The 22,322-nt window shown below is 31.6% G+C and overlaps 1 protein-coding gene across 1 annotated transcript; it reads right to left on the bottom strand.

The window, feature by feature from the left end:
* Positions 1 to 3,874: 3,874 nt before the first annotated feature.
* Positions 3,875 to 21,982, bottom strand: LOC143223738 (glutamine amidotransferase-like class 1 domain-containing protein 3, mitochondrial). The gene is made up of 8 exons (XM_076452107.1): positions 21,754 to 21,982; positions 19,778 to 19,830; positions 19,228 to 19,341; positions 15,063 to 15,182; positions 10,830 to 10,922; positions 6,643 to 6,716; positions 5,627 to 5,712; positions 3,875 to 4,229 (listed from the first exon to the last, which is right to left on the bottom strand). The coding sequence occupies exons 1-8, from the start codon at positions 21,850 to 21,852 to the stop codon at positions 4,095 to 4,097; spliced, it is 774 nt and encodes a 257-aa protein (XP_076308222.1). The 5' UTR covers positions 21,853 to 21,982; the 3' UTR covers positions 3,875 to 4,094.
* Between the last annotated feature and the right edge of the window lie 340 nt (positions 21,983 to 22,322).

Genomic DNA, 22,322 nt, shown 5'->3' on the forward strand with positions numbered 1-22,322 from the left:
ATAATACAAGTTTGTCAGAGTTATAAGCTCTCCTTGTAGAAAAATATATTTCAACCAAACCATTATAGTTGTAAAAACACATGAATCGAGGTAGTAGACTGTAAAAACACGAGTCAAGATAGTAATTGTGAAAATACGTAACTCAAGACAGTCGAGAAATAACACACATGGGTCAAGATGGTAATTTTAAAATCACACAACTCAAGGTAGTTTAGAAGTGTAAAACACTGTCAAGATAGTATTTATGGAAACACATAACTCAAGGCAGCTGGTTAGTAAAACACACAGTATAGTAGTTATAAAAACATATATCATATAACATTAAAATACTTGTTTTATAAAGAATTTTCTTGAAAACAGTGCCTATGATGACACTTTGTTTGTGTAACGACAGCCATTTTTTTCCAGAAATTTTTCACTGTGCTTTCGTTATTATGCACAAAGCTACACAATAGACCATGTGCTCTGCCCACTAGGGGTATCAGAACCTAGTTTCTATCAGTATAATTCTACACTTGCTCCAGTGCCACCAGGTGGAGTAGTACACTGTGATAACGATAATTATCCTATTTTTACGAAACTTTTTTCTCTGATTGTTCACATTCTTTTGTACATGATTTACACAGATTGTTAACGATGAAACAGTCAGCGACCCTTTAGTTCGGAGTGGCACTTGTATAGGAAACACTGGAGGACCTGTCCAGAAAAGAAGTACAAGAAAAGACAGTTTCAAAAAGATTTTCAAAACTTCTGTAAATTAGTCCTTCAGGGCTCCCTCTGGAAGTATCAGTCCGAACTAAACACTCACTGGACATTTCATCTTTGTTTGTTCATCGATAATGTTTTCTGGCGCTTTTGCTCCATAATGCAGAATTCATACTTTGTCCAAATCCATTTGGTTTGTTCTGTAGTGAAATTAACCAGATCCATAACGGTTTCCAAGGTTTTTTTCTCCGTTATAAAGATAATCCTTGGTATAATACCTATTTTCTGACAGCCTTCTTTCTCTCAGCAGAGAAATTAAAAGAATGTCATGAAACAGAAATCAGTTTTCGTAAGTAAAAATTACAAATGCAGATCTGACGTTTTTGGTCAGTTTTCTATAATAAGAGATAATTTTTGTAATACTGTTTATTTTCTGCTCGTATTCTCTTTACAACAGAGATAATCCTCTTAATATGTTTTCCAACACTTATATACATAATAAATATATCTAATATATCTAATATATTTCTCTAACATTTCTCTGTGATAATAACCATATGTATATGTTTATTATACGACCATCTTTACAATAATGATAAACCCCATTCATACTTTTCTCCATAAAGACAATAATCAGGTGAAAACTGGTTGAACACTCTTCTATCTATAATAACAAAAGTGTTTCAAACATTATCTTTACCACTCTGTGTAATTAATATAATACAGCAAATGTTATTTATGTGTATATACATTCTAACACTTCTTTTTGTAACGAAAATAATTCTATTTGTAATAAACAAATCACTGAAACAAGTAAAAGCTATTTTCTCTTCACTCAGAATTTACAGTTATTACCAAACATATCCTTATTAATAAAAATGTATTAAACAAATATAATTTCAGTATTTAAAGGCTTAAAATAATCTATCAGGACTCCAGGATTAACTTACCATACAGCTCCAATCAAAACAAAGTGTGCATTTTTTTCATCATCTTCTCCTATCTAAACATTTGTTATAATCACTTACGAGGTATTTTTTTGGCTTTTGCCCTCCATTTTGTCCTATTCTGTATTAAGAGCTACAACCACACTATTTTACCACTTCCTCTCCTATTACATTCATCTGCACATATTCTAAGTTTGGAATTATACTTTTCATAATTTACACTTAAATATCTCTATGGTAAAAAAATATTTGAATATTTTTGGATGGTAATGTCTAATGATTACAGATTTTCAATAGTATTACATATAATATTTATGGTTTCCTCCAACTACAACATCAAAACTCTCTTGTGAAAGTGTATCAATGAATAATTTTAATGAATAAATATGGTGGAAATTTTTATTGCACCAACCAGTCAAGTCAGCACAAATAATATTCTGTCAAGTCTAAGTCCATTTCAAACTTCCTGCTAAAATTAACCCCAGTCTTTAAAGGGTTTTGTTTCTCAATCAAACTCATTATGCATGTATTCATGTCTTTCAGCTCCTCTGGTGGTGTTATACTGAAGTACACTTTTATATATACATAAAAGATAATCACAGTGGTGAAATAAAGTTAAAATACATTACTACTTATTACATAAAAATCACACACAAACACACACACACACAATTCTTTTTTTCTTTGTAAAATTATGAGACATTTCTTCATTGCCTATTTGATAATAGTCCCCATTACAGTAATAGTAACATTACTACAATCACAACTGTCCTTTTAAGCACAAAACCTGTTTTCAGATACCACATTATACTTGGGTCAGACAGATGGGTTTTCCTCAACAAAAGCTGTTGAAAAAACCCATCGTGATTGCAGCCACAGAAGCTGCAAGTTGAACAGCTTATAACCTTACATATGTCGTAAATAACTGAAAGAATAATGTTGACTGAAAACAAGTAGCAAGGTTCCAGTCACAGTCAGCAGGTCTTGGAGCTATCTACTGGGCCCTGGTTCCAGTCACAGTCAGCAGGTCTTGGAGCTATCTACTGTGCCCAGGTTCCAGTCACAGTCAGCAGGTCTTGGAGCTATCTACTGTGCCCTGGTTCCAGTCACAGTCAGCAGGTCTTGGAGCTATCTACTGTGCCCTGGTTCCAGTCACAGTCAGCAGGTCTTGGAGCTATCTACTGTGCCCAGGTTCCAGTCACAGTCAGCAGGTCTTGGAGCCATCTACTGTGCCCTGGTTCCAGTCACAGTCAGCAGGTCTTGGAGCCATCTACTGTGCCCAGGTTCCAGCCACAGTCAGCAGGTCTTGGAGCTATCTACTGTGCCATGGTTCCAGCCACAGTCAGCAGGTCTTGGAGCTATCTACTGTGCCATGGTTCCAGCCACAGTCAGCAGGTCTTGGAGCTATCTACTGATGCCATGGTTCCAGCCACAGTCAGCAGGTCTTGGAGCTATCTACTGGGCTCTGGTCTGAAGGACCGATGCAACAATGGTCAAAGAAGGCTTACTTTGAGAACCATTGGTTACACAATAAGAAATATTGTCATTAACTCTAGACTTTAAGTCTGATCCCTGCCATAAGGCACCTCTTGTTGAGGGAAAGAGATCATGTGTTAAAAATCTTAACATGTTTAACTTGTAAGTGTTGGAATACAATGGTTTTCTAATACTTTTCTAATGTTATCAATGTCTTAGTTGTTCACTATATGTTACTTGGGAATTTGATAGCATATTTGAACTTCCCCAGGTTATCTACTAAACACAAATTCCATTGTATTGGCAAAACATATGATGCTAGCTTCTTTATTTACAAAAGACAGTTCAATAGTATTAGACTTCGTGTTTTAAAAGTGTAACTTACTGCCATCTCCTGGCACATAATTGAATTATATATATGGTGAAAAGTAGTTAGGAATTGAGATGTTCTCACAAACATGTCAAGATAAATACTGATGTTCTTACATTAAAACATAAATAAATACATTACATAAAACCCTAAGGAAAGTATCATGGATATACACATATTCAAATTACAAAACTGTTATGGGTAACGCAAGTTTCTACTTTAGCTGGCCAAGACTGACTCTGAGAAGTTAAGTTTTCACTAGCATTGAATTAACATCAGTGAAAATTTTATTACAAAACTGATTTAAAAAACGTACCTTTTGCTTTAGCAGTAATGCCCTTTCAAATACCGTTAAAGTAAAAATAACAAACCAAACTATGACCAACAGTTTATTGTCATCAGTAATAACTGGGCAATTTACATCAAATCCCAATTTCTTCAGTTAACAGTAGTTAATTATCAGAGACATCTATGAGTAATATTTAGCACTATCTGTCTTCAAAATTTATTTTTCTGCTTACTCAACAACTGCGACTGAGAAGGGAATGAACCTAGAAATTTGTCATTTTCTTGTCACTTATTTTTCACTTCCGACCTTACTTATTTCTGATTAGTCCAAGCAGAGATTTAATCATTTCACCAATCCCATCGTAAATCTGATGAAAAAATGGGGTATCATACATGAAGGCAGGGGTAGTAACAATCAGGTTGCTTCTGTCAACAACCACATCCTGAACACTACAGTTAAGGTACTTTCACTTAAACAAAACTGTAAGTTAACTTTACGACACACACTTAGAAATAGTGGACACAATAATGAATTTAAGTTTCAAATTACATCCTCACATTATAAGTTGTTTTTTGTACCATTCACCACCAATGACAGCTGCTAAATTGATTTGGTGTATAGTTTCTGCCTGTTACAATATTGATTGTAATATCTGTTGAGTTGTTTTTTTTTAATGTTGTGAGTAACTCATTATTATGGACTAGAAATCAATAAATGAATCCACAATTATGGTACATAAAACGATTAAAATATTATGATTAAAAGCTGATGGGAGAGGGGGCATATTGAACAGTTAAAATCAAATCAATTTTCTATAGAAATTAACTAAATATTAGGCCACACCCAACCTACAATATATTAAATTATACAAATGAACTTAACACTTGAGTTACTTTTCAATAACCATTAGGTAGATATAAAGTTTTAATCCAGATTAAAAATAACGTTAATCAAAATATAATTTTGGGATCATGTACAAAACACTTGTCTAAACAACGCATTACTATACCTAATCACCTATTCATCAAAATAAATACTGAGCAACTTAAATTAATTTACCATATGCATGATTCATATAGTAGTCATCCCTTGTATCACAAAGTAAATGTTACACAAGTTTAAAAACACCAAAATCTAGATGTTCATCACTCAAGGATCGCCACTGTAAAAAAAAGAAGATGGGGGCCTATTCCCCATAGAAACCAACCTTCCTGATGCTCCAGTGATCATAAAATGTTTTATCTACTTCTATCAAATCTTTATCAAATATGAAAAATACAAATAAAACAAAGTCCAGATGTTATCCAATTACTGGTTTTATCTAAAGTTTTAACATATTTAAATTGTGTGCTATCTTCAATGCATTTCACATTTTGTTATCAGATATACAAGTCTTTAGTAAAAGTTATTCAAATTTTTCTAGAACTAATTAAATACACATTTATAAGAAAAAAATATATAAAGAAGATAAAATTGTAAAAACTAGTTTTAAAAATATAAATTATCCAGTTCACAAAACACTTGTTAACTTATGTTTGGTAAACAACATTTGATTCATAGTTAAGGTGTTTATTTTGGACAACTGCCATAAGCTTCACAAGGACCTGTGCTACCAATTCTAAACTTAAGATACAATAGAAGGAAGGCCACAAATAAATACTAATCATTGCTAACTCTTGGACTACTTTCAACAACACAGTGGGATTTTAAAGTCATTTTTATAACACATCAACGACCCCTTACATGCGAGTCTATTCTGCTGCAGTAGAAAGTTAGCCACAATCCCTCAAGTTCACATGGGCACACTAATTAATCTAGTCTTTGCATTCAAAAGGATACATTAACATTCTTATTATGGTGAATAGCTCCCCAGGACTTGACAGCTTCTGTAGCACCAGTGTAAGGCCACTTTCCTGATCCGTCATCTAAAATTCAGGAGTAGCATCTTCAGTTGATTAGCGTTTAACAGCAACTTTTATCCTCTTAACAAATATATCTCAAATTACGTTTATTCAAGGCCTGACAAGAACAGTTACTAGCCATGAGATCTATCATTCATTTAGAATGTTTAAACTAGCATATAAAAAAAACATTTTACAAGTAACAGTTTAACTGTCAAACACTGGTGAAGCATTTGAAACTGTTATTCTTTAATTTTGTGACAAAAATCACGAGATACAAATGTTTTCTTTACCTCTTCCTTTCTCTGTTTCATATTTTAAATCAGATGCATGTAACAATAGCATTTCAGATTCATCTTTTGTTTCCCACAAATTACTGCTTATGTGACATTTAAACTATAACATTTAAAGCAGTATACTGTGTATTTAGCAGGTGTTTCACAGAATATTTTATTCCTCATTGTCCAGCCCTGCAAATAACTTCTGGTATTAAATTTAAAGTCTCTTTGGCAGTGACTTGTGGGAGACAAAAGTAGGTAATACTTAAAAAAATAATTTTAAAACTTTAATCCTAGATTCTATAAAAGTAATTACACGCCCTCTACATTCCTACACTCAATTACATAATTGCCTTCAAACATGTGGTCAGCTACCTCTTTCTTTGTGAACCTGATGATGACCAAAAGTCAAAACGTTGTTTGCTCCTCTACATAGTGCTTTCTCTACTCATACCAGCCATTTTTACATATATATTTTTCTCTATGAGTGGGTTTCCTCGTCATCACAGATAATTACAGTTTTGTTCTTTCTTTTCAGACTGGATTACTGCCTTTTATCTTCAAATCAAATTTAACTGTGAAATCAGCAAAAACTAGGGGAGAGTGGTTGGTTTCCAGAAAAATGTGAAAATAGATTTTCTAGCCTATAATAAAAGTGAAGTATGTATTTCACTACCTTTATCTTGACCAAGTGTAAGTTCAACTTTCCCTAAAACTCTAGCAGCCAAAACTGGAGCAATACAACAAAAGCTGTAAGAAAAAAACGTTTTGATGAATAAACCATGTCTCAAGAGAACATTTCTGTGTATTACTTAATAATTAAAAATTACTTAATCTATTACTCTGAATGTTAAGTAATAAACCATGTCTCAACAGAACTTTTCTGTATCTTCTTAATAATTTGAAAACTTGTTTAAAAATTACTTAATCTCTTACTCTGAATGTTAAGTAATAAACCATGTCTCAACAGAACTTTTCTGTGTATTACTTAATAATTTAAAATTACTTAATCTCTTACTCTGAATGTTAAGTAATAAACCATGTCTCAAGAGAACTTTTCTGTGTATTACTTAATAATTAAAAATTACTTAATCTCTTACTCTGAATGTTAAGTAATAAACCATGTCTCAAGAGAACTTTTCTGTGTATTACTTAATAATTAAAAATTACTTAATCTCTTACTCTGAATGTTAAGTAATAAAATTTTAATCTTAAACAAACAATTTCTTAACTTCTTGTTGGACTATCATCTTTCTATAATTTAGATACTGTGGTTTGTTTGTACCTTTGGGTAAGAAGATTGTATACTTATCAAGAAATGAGAAATGCATTCATATTTTAGAAATATCAAAATAACTTGTCACAACTGATGTGTTCAACTTCCACAGTTTAACAAGTTTCTTGATGTTCACTATTTCTAGTAATTAAAATTGGGAATTTATCATATACTAACAATAGCTTCAAACATGCCAGTGGTGAAGTGTAAATCTGAGCCTAAAATGTAATCTCATCATGTTTCCCAATATATTTTTTTTAAATGTTGCATGTCATTAGTCAGACCACAGACACCTCTTGATGCATACAACTTGCTACAAAAGTTTAGTATTAGTTTAAATAGATATAAAAAGACAATCAAATAACATAATCCAAGGGTGAGTTACATTTGTAACCCACCTAGACTGTATTCCAATTTTGAGGGATGGGCTTTTATTTTCTTTATCACTTTTAAAGGTTCTCAAACACTTCCTTAAAAGGTCTCCACATACCGTCCAGGGGTTTACAACACAGAACCATGGTCTAACTCGCTAACCTCTTTTATGGCACTGTAGTTTACTCTTTTTTTTTTAATGTTTGAATCATACTTTATTCAAGACTTTTGCAGTTAATAACATCACAGTTGTTTTCTGTTAGCCTAGCATTATTCTAACCTTCATGAAAAACCTGTTCTGACCAAAGAGTTCCATAGTCAAAACATCATAACAATTGAACAAACTGTATCCCAAAAATTAAACATATACTTAACTAATATTAATTTGGTTTGGTTGTTACTAAGCATCATGCTATCAAAAGCTATAGTTTAACACTGTAAGCCTGCAAAGTTACTGCTGAGTAACTAGGGAGCTCTAATATTACTATCAACAAAAATGTACAGTACTGTGCAAATGTATTAGGACAATGTCAAAAATTAGTTTTCAGGTTACTTTCAAATAACAATGAAAAGTAAATTACATCAGTTTTATTAATATTTATATCTAATACAACATAAACTTAATGGAAGTGCTTTAGTTCAACAAACAGTTAATATTTTGTACGTGTCTCCTTCTGTTTTAATAAGTGTAGACAGTCTTTCAAGCATTGTTGCCACATATTTAATCAAAGTGTGCTTTTGGATTTTACTCCAAATATCTCTAATACACTCCACTCCTATCACATTTCTTTGAAAGTAGCTTTTGATTTGTCCAGTGTTTGATCTATAAAATCCCGAATCTGCTCAACTGAGTTGAAATCAGGGCTATGTAGGGCCCACTGCATCATTTGAACGACTCCAGCAACTTCTTTTTTAGCTAAGTAATTTCTTCATAGGTTGGATGAGTATTTGGGGTAATTATCTTATTGGATGTAGAATCTGTTACCAATAGTATGAACAACATCAGGTATACCATAATGAATCAGTATCCAAATGTACTATTATTCTATTTTACAAACATCTCTTGTTGCCTCAACAGAAAAACAGCCCCACACCATCACACTACCTCCCCCATACTTCATGGTAGGTGTTATGCGTTAATAACAAGTATCTTTTACTTTTCTTGCACCGAACATACAACCTCCATTTTGAACCAAATATTTCAAACTTGGACTTATCCACCCATAACATCGTTTTCCAATCATCAACAGTCTAGTTTTTTTGTACTTTTTAGCAAATTTCAGTACCTTGACAATATTTGGAGATCAAAGCACAGGTTTTCAAACTGATACATCACCAAATGTTCCAATCACATTGAGTCTTCTTGATACTGTAGATATGGACACTTTTTGTGATTCAGCACATGGTCGTTTACCTCGTGCTTGGGATCAGTGGGTCTTCCTCCTGTCCCGACAGCTACATAAACAATAGTACATTGAGTTTAGGTGTTCCACTTCTTCCTTTTCTATTTTCAAATGTACCTGTCTTGATCTGAGATGTACTTGATAATCTTTGAGAAACAGTTCAAATCTGCAGCAATTTGTTGAAGAGTCCAACCTGCATCACGTATAGCTTTTACAACAATTCTCTAAGTATTTTGGGATGTGGCAGGACGAGACAACTTAATAATGTTAAACACTGTTTTTATCAACATTTATTTTTGGAATGCTATTAAATTGATTTCTTCTAGCATATACCTGCATCATCTGCTAGCTTCTTTCTATATATTAGGTTGAGGAATAATTCGTGAGCATTTTTAAATAATTTCATTCAAGCATTACATGCAAAACTATACAATACTTCAATGCATGAACACATTACACCCAAAACATTTATTATGATACTTTATTTCATGTAATACCTAGGTATATAGTATGCATTGTTTTAAACGAAATTGCAAGAAATTAAATGTGAAAAGCAAATGGAGTCGAAAATGCTCGATTTTGTCCACTTGACATTCCATTTAATGAGCTGAAAATGAAAGCAAAAATTAAAGACATATGAAAATCAAACACAACATCTATTAGAGCAAAAAATTATCTACCAAATGGCATGAAATATTTTGCTAAAGCGTTTCATTTATGAATATATTTTTTTAACTTGAAAAAACGCTCACGAATTATTCCTCAACCCAATAGTTAAAACACTGCATGTGATACTGTGACAGTTATTTCAGGCCCAAAATTTGATCAGTATGTCCACTCAAGCAGAACCTTTATGACATGTCCTTGGTACAAGTACATCAGAAATATACAGAATAATCATTACCACAGTATTGAAATTTACATTCTATAACGGCATGGAAGAATGAGCCCCACAGAATGGAAAAAAATTACAAAGTATTCTCTTGTCCTAATAGTTTCACACATTACTATATTTTTCTAAAACTTGTCAGAAGTTATTTATGACTAATAATAACTTAGTAATGGTCTGCTAAATATATTTTTTATATCCACTGTATTAAAATATTTAAATGTCTGTAGGAAATTATGTTAAGAAACAATTTGTGTAAAAATAAAACCCCTGAATATCCAATATAATCTGGATATAATATAATTCAATACATCTTAGATATAATATAATTTAATAAAATCTTATATATAATTCAATACAATCTTAGATAACCAAACATTTCAGTAATGATGGACTCCAACAACTCAGCCACAGCTGTTAATGATGCAGCAGTTTCCACTTCAGTGGAAGATGGTTTATGTTCTTCCACATCTTATTCTTAGTCACATCAGTAACTTATGTAACAAAGAACAAGTGGATACACATCTTACAAACTTTGTATTAATTAATTTATAAACAAAAATTATCATGAGTTAATACATACATAAAAACAACCAAATATAAATTAATTAGATTCTTTCATGGTAAAAAATAAACCACTAAATGAATTTGTGCAAAAAATAAAGTTTTTACATGATGACTTACAGGTTTTATAAGTAAATAAAAACCAAAAATGAACTTAAGTTTATTACTCGTATAAATTACTTAAATAAATGATAAAGAAAATGTTTTAGTATAAATGTTGAACTAAAATAAATCCTTGGTTCTTTTGTTGTTCATTCAATATTTTATGTGATTATTTCAAGAACTTGCAGTATATACTTAATATAGTAATGCTGCAAAAAAATAGGTATTAGCTATTTTAAAATAATTAAACAACCTACCCTATAGGCTTCTTGGCTGCATGGAACTCTTTAATTATTCTCTCCACTTCTGGATTTACTTTACATTTGTCTCCATCAACAGCAAAAGTAGACCTTCAAATTGGAAACCCATTAAAGAATAAAAAAATTAAAAATATTTACCTTTTTAACAGTCTCTGCAGTAATTGAAAAAAATAAAAGATTAAAAACTTAAATTATCATTTTAACTCCAACCCTGAACATTTTGAACAAAACTGAATAGTTTTAGTAAACTAACACACACATAACAGTTGAAATTTACCATATCAAGACACATAGTGGTGTGTCGTGAAGCCTAAACAACTGCATGTTATTAACAAAACTGGTAGTTTAATAATTTTACACTTTCTATAGTTCAGACTGTGGTAGTCCGGTTTAAGACATATATTAAGTAGATGTGCTCTACTGTACCCTTACTTCACTTACCAGATTTCAAAAGTAACTTACATTTAAATACACATCTCCAAATGTGATTGAATTCCTGTGGGTCTTTTTACCCCTCGCATCAGAAGTACACAAAATTTCTCTCATAATAGACATACTCATATTTTATCAATTGTTTTCAAAACTGATACTATAGCCTTCACAACCTACAATTAAGTATTAAACTTTGTCTAAATATAAGTTATATGTGCAAAGTTATTTATTAAAATCACCAGTTTTCACCAACATTTTTCACACAAATTATGAATCCAAAATATTTACTATATCTTCACATAAGAGGAAAAATGGATCTTTTTTTTTAACTTTTTTTTATTAAATACAGCTAATTTAGAAAAGTAAAACTACAGGGTGAAGGGATGTGCAGACACATAACTACCTGTTAGGCCAAACAAACTAGATTATCAGTTTCCATTTCAAATTTTCAAAACAATCATACAAGTGGACACTTATTATTCATTACTCATTGACAACATTTTAGTACAAATCTACCAAATTTTATGAAATTCTCCTAATAAAAAGAGTTTTGTATCACATGATATTAGCTTAAATAATTAGCATGAACAATGATGCTTAATACGGGTGTATCGATTACATGCAGGTGCGACAAGAAACTGTTAATCTAAATTCAATGGCGCTAGTATAAAAAGGTTTTAACACTGTTTTAAGAGAGAGAAAACCACCACCATATATTTTAAAGAATCTGATTGGTTTTGTAAAGTAAAGATCTGTTCCAAATAATAGGACTGAGATCTAAAGCTAATTTCTATCGAGTGTCACTTTATTTTTTATTTGGTTTGGTATGTTGGTGTGTGTTGACAAAAAGTCACAATATTGAATCAAATACTTTAGGTGTGAAAAACAAAAAGGTCCAGTGAAACTGGCAGCTACACTTATAGCATTTATAAAGAGTTTACAGAAAAAATTCACTTTTTAGCCAGGTTGGGTTTTGTATTCAACTTTCAGCATGATTGTAGGTGAAACAAAATGTGACTTGGCTAAGTAATGAATGAATATTTGTAAAATTATTAACAAGTCTATAATTGTAGCTACCAGTCTGGCTGTCTATCTTGGTTTCATTCCTACAGCTGTCTTTCACACCCAAGATGTTTAAAATTAGATCATACACTTAATAGAGAATTAGATACATATGATGATGAGAAGAAAAAAGCTAGCTGCTGGAGAAAATTATAGTTGGTAAACTGATATAAACAACATGAAGCTACAGAAACTATTATAAAATAATCACAAACCTTGGTTTATTTTTATGTTTTTGTTAAAAAGGGTACATTCAATTCTCACAAATAAGTAATACAACATTTCTGTTTTTATCAGAGAACTGTATTCAACTTGCACATTCTAAGAAAGTATATTTTTATGTTCCATTAAGAAGGTTTTAGCTTAATACTCAATCTGAAATATCCATAGATGAAAAGTGTTTATATTTTTATTAAATATATTTTTTTTAACCTTACAATCTGATATAGTAGCTGACAAAAGTGTTTTTGATAAAATATGTTATCACAATCTAACAGTAATTGAGGACAAGTTTTTATGTTTTGATTAGTGATATATTTTTCAATTCCCAAGGTTTAATATATCAGCTAACTAAACATCTTTATAACTTAATTAAAGATTTGTTAATGTTTATTACAGCAACTAATAATATGCTCAAAATTTTCTATAAAATCACATGTACCATTATATTACTTGGAATTAATATTTGTAAAACAAATATTTTTGGAAAACAACTTATTTAATTCTTAAAATATCAACAACAGCTATACTGATGAATATTGTAGTTCTCTAGCTAAAATATAGAAAGGCAAACATTACTGTATTTTCTGTTTACAGTTTGCTCAATAGGCATAGTGCTTCCATGCTTATTACCCATGTCCCAAATTAAAAATAGCAAATTTGTTGCTTTATCCCACACATTATGTGCTTCTAGAACAGATCTGTAAACTTTTATTTCAACTACTTTGCTTACTTTTGATCCTAGAGCTGCATAGACTTTTCCACAAGCTTTCAAAATTTTCAGTACTTCTAATCTTTATCCAATAACACAGAAACTAATACAAAAGTTATTCTTCCTACTGGTTTGAGTGGACACACTCCTATTAATTTTTACTATCAAAAAATAATGTAAGGTCAGCTTCAAAATAACCTTCATTTCACAAGTATCTGCCACTAATGGAAGGAGCTCCAAACATTTAGGGCATAAAGAACAGAAGTGGATTTTGGACTGATCATGTGCAATAAAAAAACCTAATGACCACAACAACAGGATGTTACATTAACACTAAAAAGAAAATTATGATATACACTAATCTCAGTGCTCACAACATGAAACAATAAATTCTATCTTTCTATTAATATCCACTTAGGTAAGGCAGTTATGTATTTCTTTTTTAGTCATAAATGGATTTGTTCCGCACATGTGCAATGAACGAGAAAGTTGATTAGTAAACATTTATGGAAAAGAATCTTTTTTTCCTTCATCGACAACTCGTTAATTTGTTATGAGCATCATCATGTCACTGCTGCCTCTTTCTCACACGTTGTTATCGTTAAAAATAACATGTTCCAATTCCATGTAACCTACATGATAAGGTGTGTAATATTAACAATATCCTGGTACACACATTAATTTCCTGTATGAGTTGTTTCCCTTTAAAGACTAGTTAAACAGTAATGATTACAGTGATGTATTACAAATAAACAAATTTAGCATCACAAACATTCCATCATTTGATTCATGACAAGTTACATACATTCTTCTTTCCTAAAGCAGAATATTGACTTTTTTCTTTTGTTATTCTATCAAGAACTTTTGGATGAATATGCAAGTAATGTTTAAATTACACATAAGAATATAGCTATCACCTTCAGACACACACAAGTTAATATTTTTATCTTTTTTTTACCTTAAAGAAGAAAGGTCCACCTTTCAAAAGCATTTGGTTTATAGGGTTTTTATTAATTTCTGTCAGGACTTTCTGAACCTATGTATCTTTCCAACATCGTGAGCACACTTTTATCTTAGTACAAAAAAAAAAACATTATATTCTCACATGTGTAGTTTAGCATTATGTTCTTATGTGCAGTGTAACATTATGTTATTATGTGTAGTATAACATTATGTTCTTATAAAACAGGAAAATTTATTTACTTACAGTTGCTTCTGGTAGCTTTTTTTTTTTTTAATGATTCCCAAAACTATGGTGAAGAAGTGACACAGACAGTAATGAAAAAATTCCAATAAGCCAAATTGAATTTGGAATAAATAAATGCTCAGTCAAATCTGAACTATGCGTTCATTAAAAACATCATTGCAAAAACAAATTATATACATATCCTCAAATAATCAACTCTTATCATGATTCAATGTGAATATACTAAATGAAGAAAAACCAATGTTTTATGCACACAGATTTAGACTGAATTTAAAAAACTCAGTTTGGAAAGTTCAGAAACTGAAGTTTATTATGTAACTGCCAAAATATGCTTTAAAAATGTAATAATTAACTTTGGATTTTATTTTAGTAAACTTAAAAAATTTTCAACTTGTTTGAATTTTACTATTTTGTCACAAAAACAAAATTATCTTGGAGAAGAAACATGAACAATTCTCATGAAAAACTTCAGGTTTCTTAAATGAAAGTTAATTCACTCACTGGACTTATTAAAAATGTTCTTTTTGGAAATGTTTATGCAACCTTACTAATACTCATGCAAGAATTATAAAGTAAACCAAATTTAATGAAAACTTACAAATTTTTAGCTACGCCAAATCCTCCAGGAAACACAAGCGCATCATGAGAGTCAGCATCTAGATCCTTTAATGGTTGAATCTTCCCACGTGCAATTCGAGCAGACTCCACCATTATATTCCTAAGCAGTTTAATGTAATAAGAAACCATTTCTTATTAGTTTGACCAAAACTGATCAAAATAACAAATTCACTGTATCCCAGTTTTTCTATTTTATGTTTGATTAATTTTATTCAGATTACAATTACATTTAGAAGTCTCTTACATTATGTGACCTTACCAGTGACTGATAAAAAAATCTTACATTAGACTAGGTGACTTTCCCAGTGACTAACAAAAAAGGAATATATCTTACATTAGACTAGGTGCCTTTAAGAGTGACTGACAAAAAAAAATATACCTTACATTAGACTAGGTGACTGACAAAAAATAAATACATCTTACACTAAACTGGGTGACTTTCCCAGTGACTGACAAAAAAAAAACCTTACATTAAATAAAGTTATTTTCCCAATGGTGACTGGAAATAATTTGATTTCATCTGTGATTTTTCAATGGGCTATTTTACAACAGAAGATTAAAACAAACAAGAATTCCTGCACAGCAAAATCAGTTAAAAATAACAAAATATAAACACTTGTCAAATATTCTAAAACTATGATATGTTGTTTAACTCAGGTTTAATTTTTTTTACTAATTGAGACCTCTCATCAATCACTCTTACTTTAATGGGATGTTTTTCACTATTTGTGCTGTGATGTTTGTCACAAATCAACATAAGAGTGGTTATATTTGGTAAAGCTACCAGGAGTACTTGATGTTGTCTCTAATTTTAAACTATTGACAATGCTAGTCTGTCAGTAATGTCTTACTATCTGTCAACTACACCAATGAACTTACTGTCACTTTTATCACACACCCACAGCTTAAAGTGTTGGGTATTATCTGTGGTATAACACAGAACCAAACAAAATTCATAGAACCTAAGTCCAGAGATCTAACCCAATGCAAGCATCAACTGTAATCTTTGAAGAGAAAGAACCATTAGCAAATCATGAAATGAAACATGAGCTAAAATCATAAATGATTCTCAATATAAACCACATGGCCAAAAGCATGTGGACACCAAACCATCACACCAATATGCGTTTGTTGAACATCTCATTCCAAAACCATAGGCATTAATATGGAGTTGATCCCCCCTTTGCTGCTACAACAGCCTCCACTTTTCTGGGAAGGCTTTTCACTAGATTTTGGAACGTGGCTGTGTGGAATTTGCTTCTATTCAGCCACAAGAGCATTAGTGAGGTTGGGGGAGAAGACCTGGCTCTCAGTCGGCATTCCAGTTCATCCCAAAGGTGTTTGATGGGATTGAGGTAAGGACTCTGTGTTGGCCAGTCAAGTTCTTCCACACTAACATCAGCAAACCATGTCTTTATGGACTTCACTTTGTGCAGGAGGACACTGTCATGCTGAAACAAAAAAAGGGTCTTCCCCAACTGTTGCCACAAAGTTGGAAGCACATAATTCTCTAGAATGTCATTGTATCCTGTAGCATTAACATTTCCCTTCAATGCAACTAAAGAACCTAGCTAAACCATGAAAAAGAGCCCCAGACCATTATTCCTCCTCCACAAAACTTTACAGTTGCCACTATGCATTCAGGCAGGTAGCGTTCTCCTGGCATCCACCAAACCCAGATTCATTCAGAATGCCAGATAGTGAAATGTGATTCATCACTCCAGAGAACATGTTTTCACTGCTCCAGAGTCCAGTGGCAGCGTGCTTAAAACCACTTCAGCCAATGATTGGCATTGCACATGGTGATCTTAAGCTTGTGTGTGGCTGCTCGGCCATGCAAACTCATTTCGTGAAGCTTTCAACAAACAGTTTTTGTGCTGATGTTGCATCCAGAAGCAGTTTGGAACTTGGTAGTGAGTGTTGCAACTGTGGACAGATGATTTTTACACACTACGTGCTTCAGTGCTCGGCGGCCCCGTTCTGTGAGCTTGTGTGGCCTACTGCTTCGTGGCTGAGCTGTTGTTGCTCCTAAATGTTTCAACTTCACAATAACAGCACTTACAATTAAGGCATCCTATGACAGTGGCATGTTGAAAGTCACTGAGCTCTTCAGTACAACCCATTCTACTACCAATGTTTGTCTATGGAGATTGCATGGCTGTATGCTTGGTTTTATGCACCTGTTAGCAATAAATATGGCTGAAATAGCCAAACACACTAATTAGAAGGGGTGTCCACATACTTTTGGCCATGTAGTGTATTTCTTTATACTCATTCAGAGTTTTACATAACCACTCCACTCTTCCAAAAGAGAAGTTCAGAAATATTTCTGTATTATTCAGCTTTCTGTGTTTACTTACTTGGCACACTTGGTATGGATTATATTTAGGTATGTTTAATTGAACACTTGGCTCTGTCTTAACCAGCCAACTGCTGATTCACAGTATATGGCATGGTAATTTAATGCAAGTGTGATATATATACACACACACTGTATAAAAATTGTCCAGTAATTACAGACCCATCAGTCTTACATTAATTGTTGGAAAGATTTTGGTGTTAAAAGATGCTTTGCAAAGTCATTTAAAAAATCTAGAATTTTACTGGACAGTCAACATGGCTCCAATAAGGAAAAATCTTACCTTACAAATCTTTTAACATTCTTTGAAAAGGTTAATGTTTAAGTAGATGAGGGTAAGGGAGTAGATTTGGTGTATCTGGATTTTCACAAAGTGCCACATAAAAGGTTTGTAAAAAAATTGTCTCTTCAGGTATGAGGGATAGGTTAGCAAATTGGATAGAAGAGTGGCTGTGAATGGAAGAAAGCAGAGGGTTGTTACAAATGGAGTTCAGTTAAAATGGATTTATGTCACAAATGGGATACCTCAGGGTTCCACCTGCTCTTTTTGATTTACATCAATGACAGATGAAGGAATAGAGAATAACTTTCTTTAATTTGCTTACTTCAAAGTCTTCAGTGTTGTTCATTGTAAAAAGGATACTGCTGATTAACAAAAGGATTTAGATCATTTAGTGAGTTTTAATTACAATAAATGCAAGATAATGTATATTACTTATCACAGTTTGAATTGTCAGTATAATTTGGATGAGAATAACTTCAGTGTATTTTCATGATGGTTGGTATTGGTATTAAAACTTTAATTAAAATAAAGTACAAAACAACATTTTGACCTTCTTAGGTCATCTTGAGGCTAACAAAAACTTAAGATTAATTTTAAGAGTGTCATAAAAGAAAGGAATCCTGGTGTAATAGTCAGACTATCTAAAGCCATCCAAGCAGTGCACTGTTGTTAGTGATAGGGAAATAGAAGTCTGGGTTGTATCTACAAAAATATTGAATACAAGTCTAAAGAGGCTATAAGTTCATTGTACAGGTCACTGATTAGGCAGCATGTGGAGTATTGTGTTGAGTCTTGGACCTCCTTAACTTAGGAAATACATTGAATTGTTAGAGTTGATTCAGAGAAGGCTTACGAGAATAGTCTCTGGGATGGAGGGGTTGTCATACGAGCATAGGTTGAAATCTTTCAAACTGTTTTTCTTGGTAAAAAAAACACAGCTAGAGGAGATCTAATTGAGATGTCTAAGATTGTATACGAAATTCATTGTGTTGACATATCTTTCTTCATATTTAACAGTGAGAATTGTAGGACTAGAGGACACAAGTATAAATTTTACAGGGTGGGAGTTATCTTCAGCTAAAAGTTTCATTTTTTTCGTAAAAAAGTGGTTGGCTTTTGGAATGGGTTGCCTTTAGATGTTTCAGAAGTAATAAATTTAAACAAGTTTTAAAAAAAAGTATAATAGATATATAAATGATAAGGACTGACCAAGTTTGTTTTTTGTTTAAGTTAATTTAGTTTTGAGTGTATAACAGCTGAAATGGACCACAGCTCCCATGTTGTCCCAAAACATTATGTTATGTTGTACGGATTGTATAAATTCTGTGACCATTTAAAGCAGTCACAATCAAAGGGTTAACACAAGTAGTTTTATCATTATAAGTTAAGTATACTAGACATCCAAATCTATAGTTTCTAATCACTCTTTTATTCTGGAATTAGTCCAAGATTCAAATGATAAATAACTTCACAAAACTTAAGCTAAATAATTAATATCAGTACCTCTTCTCACCCTCCATAGGTTCACCTTTGCAGTGATTGATAACATGAAGTTGATCAATGTCTGGAGCGTAAACTAATGGCTGGGCATTTTCTCTCGTAAGATGGACCAAAATTCTGAAAGATGGATAAGAGCTCAGCACAGCAAATAAACCAGAAATTACATCACAATTCATTCTTTATCTCAAAACAATGAAATTTAAATGTCAACCTACATGTAAACCCATATATTCATTCATGTGGATTATCTATATAGATACATGGTTTGTATAAACTTCTATTCATTCTTATTACACACAGTAAGAAAAATATATTTATAAGAAGGAAACTTTACAATTAAATAAAAACCACAAAATAACTACAAGAGAGATACAATACACATACAGTTATTAACATGATCCATTAGTACTATTAAATTGTTGACCTTAGAATCTTTTAAAGAGAAAACATTTAATGAACTACTAAGTATCATTCTATCCATATCAGTTATGTACCTATATGAGAAACAATAGAGCAATGAGAAACAAATATCAAACTTTATGGCCAAACTTACGCTGATGCTTCATGAATTTCACTTCCATCATAAACTCCACTTCCAGACAACACCTATAAAACATTTAAAGTCAACTGTTAAGGAAATGCAAACCTTTAACAAAATAGAAAATGGGGCAATTGAAGCCGTAGCTTCAAGATCCAATTAGTATTTTCAATAACTGATGGAAGTAATTAACTCTTTAATTCTAGATACAGAAAGACTGGTATATTTATTTATTTGTTCTATAATAATTTACTAAATTATAACACACAACAAAATGGATCTCAAGGTTTTATGTATTTTTGCCACCTGACTAGTTCATCTTCTGTAGTCTCAAAGGATTGGTTCAACAAAATTAAATCCAACAGATAAGTTACAAATTACACAATTGGAGAATATTTTATTATGTAGTAACTATTAGTTTATAAATGTATGGAAGAAAACCCAATAAAATAAAACAAACAAATATTTAACCTAAAATATAATTATTAATTTTTTAATCACATTTCCAAGTGTAGCTTATAGGTGTTTCTAATGTAATGTTCTGAATTAGATAAATATTGAATTTGCTTTAACAGACAAGGATAATTCTATCCTAATTACAAATACATACAAATTTTGTAAGAGGCTTATTAACAGTACGAAATTAAATATCTGTCAAGAAAATTCTAGCAGACCAAAAATCTTGAAAATTTTCTGATTCATGCTTTTAGTGTCAACTGTTTTCTTTTATGTTCATTGCTTTAATATTCAAAGGAATATTATTTAGAGTTCAAGTCAGTGGAATCATTAACAGAGTGCTTATATCAGTGCAAAGAAAATACAGTAGAAAACAGTGTAGTTAAATTAAAATAGGCAAGTACGTATTTGAAATTATGAGATAAATAATAAAACTTCTAAACAACAACATCCAGTTGTAGTTTTGTAAAATTGTTACATCTGTACATTTACAATAAATTAACTTTCACAACTAAAAATGAATTATGAATCACAAAATATCCAATTTAAAACCCAGTAAATAGTTAGTTGGTACATAAAGAGATGATTTCTACATTACCAAAATTTATAATAGTGTCCCTTAGTCATAACATTCTTACAAACCAAAAATAATGAAACAGTGCTACCAATTACCTTAACAATCTTAAACACCTCAATTTGATAAGATATTTAAAAAATATCCAACTGAGAAATGAAATGTGGGATATTCTTACTTGTCCAAGAACTTTAGGACTACAGCCATTTAAATGTTCACATTCACAACATTGTTGGGAAAATGGATACCTTAGTGCACCTATGGCAGCAAATAAGCAGATGTTCTGTGTGTAATGCATGCCAGAGTGAGTTACTTAGAAATGGCACATCTAAAGAGCTACATATATTATTCAGGAAAAAACAGCTGCTCTGAAATCAAAAGACAGCAGTAACTATACACTCTTTGAATGCCCCAATTTGCTGAGGACCCCTGATTTTCAGGGATATTCAGATATTCTTACAAGTGATTTTCAAAAAATAAAACTTCAATATTATACAAATAGTTCAACTATCGAATACCATAAGGACCCCCCATTGTACCTATTTTAAGCCTTAGACCAGCAATGACTCTAGCTATTTTCATTTCCTTTTCAAGTGAACAGTTGCTCTGATAACACTGTTGTACTAATTCCTATAGAATCAAAAACAGCTATAATAACTTTAACACAAATAAAAATAGCAGGAAATAACCAAACCATACAATGACTTTTCTACATGTCACCGGCTTACAATTTATAATTTTAAGCGTACTTAAACCAAATGATTATTGAACCTGAAGTCAAGTTTTGCAGTGACAAACAAAAGCGTGAAAAGTTCGTTAATATTAACAATGACACTGAACAGTAACATTATAAACATGGTTATTTCAACATGCGTGATTTTGCATTAATGCTAACTTCATGTTACAGGCACAACTATGCAACATAATTAATGATATAATACATATATTTACAAAATCTTACCACTGCAACTTTAGGTGAGCTTAATGCGCAATATGAAATTGAAAAGAATCTAGCACTAACAAAAGAATAGCGACTTATTCCTGTCCTCAACAAATTCATCACTATTTGTTATGAGACGTGTCTTCACTATTATTATAGGTTTGTTTCTTAATTCAGACCTTACTTTTCAAAGATGACACTTCTAACCACTTTTCTACTTGTAAAGGACACAGATAAAAGCGCCACCTTTCGACACAAAATACATATCACCTAAACGAATAAAGTAATAAAATGTACTTATTTTATAACGTGATAATTTTAGAATTATACATAACAAGCGGTCCAACTTTTTCTTTCTTTTTGAAATTGAAATATTAATATTTATCTACCTTTTATAAATTTTCAGCAGTAACTATATGGTAATTTATTTTTCTTTACGCTACAACAGTCTTTACCGTATAATAATTAGAAAATACCATGGCTAATGTTTTTTGTCATCTTTTAGTGTTATTTTAATAAGATCTAAATGAAGACCTTCAAATAAAATTGAATTTAATATATTTTAATTTTCAGTTATATTTTGTGATTTG

The sequence above is a fragment of the Tachypleus tridentatus genome, chromosome 8, assembly GCF_004210375.1.
Source record: "Tachypleus tridentatus isolate NWPU-2018 chromosome 8, ASM421037v1, whole genome shotgun sequence".
NCBI lineage: Eukaryota > Metazoa > Arthropoda > Merostomata > Xiphosura > Limulidae > Tachypleus > Tachypleus tridentatus.

Bases quoted from the DNA above. Each gene is read 5' to 3' on its own strand.
- LOC143223738 (XM_076452107.1), bottom strand. From the start codon at position 21,852: ATGAATTTGTTGAGGACAGGAATAAGTCGCTATTCTTTTGTTAGTGCT. The intron at 10,923-15,062 runs GTAAGTTTTCAT...TCCAATTTGAAG, and splicing joins TTTGGCGTAGCTAAAAATTT to GTCTACTTTTGCTGTTGATG. The intron at 5,713-6,642 runs GTAGTGAAATAC...CCTGAATTTTAG, and splicing joins TACACTTGGTCAAGATAAAG to ATGACGGATCAGGAAAGTGG.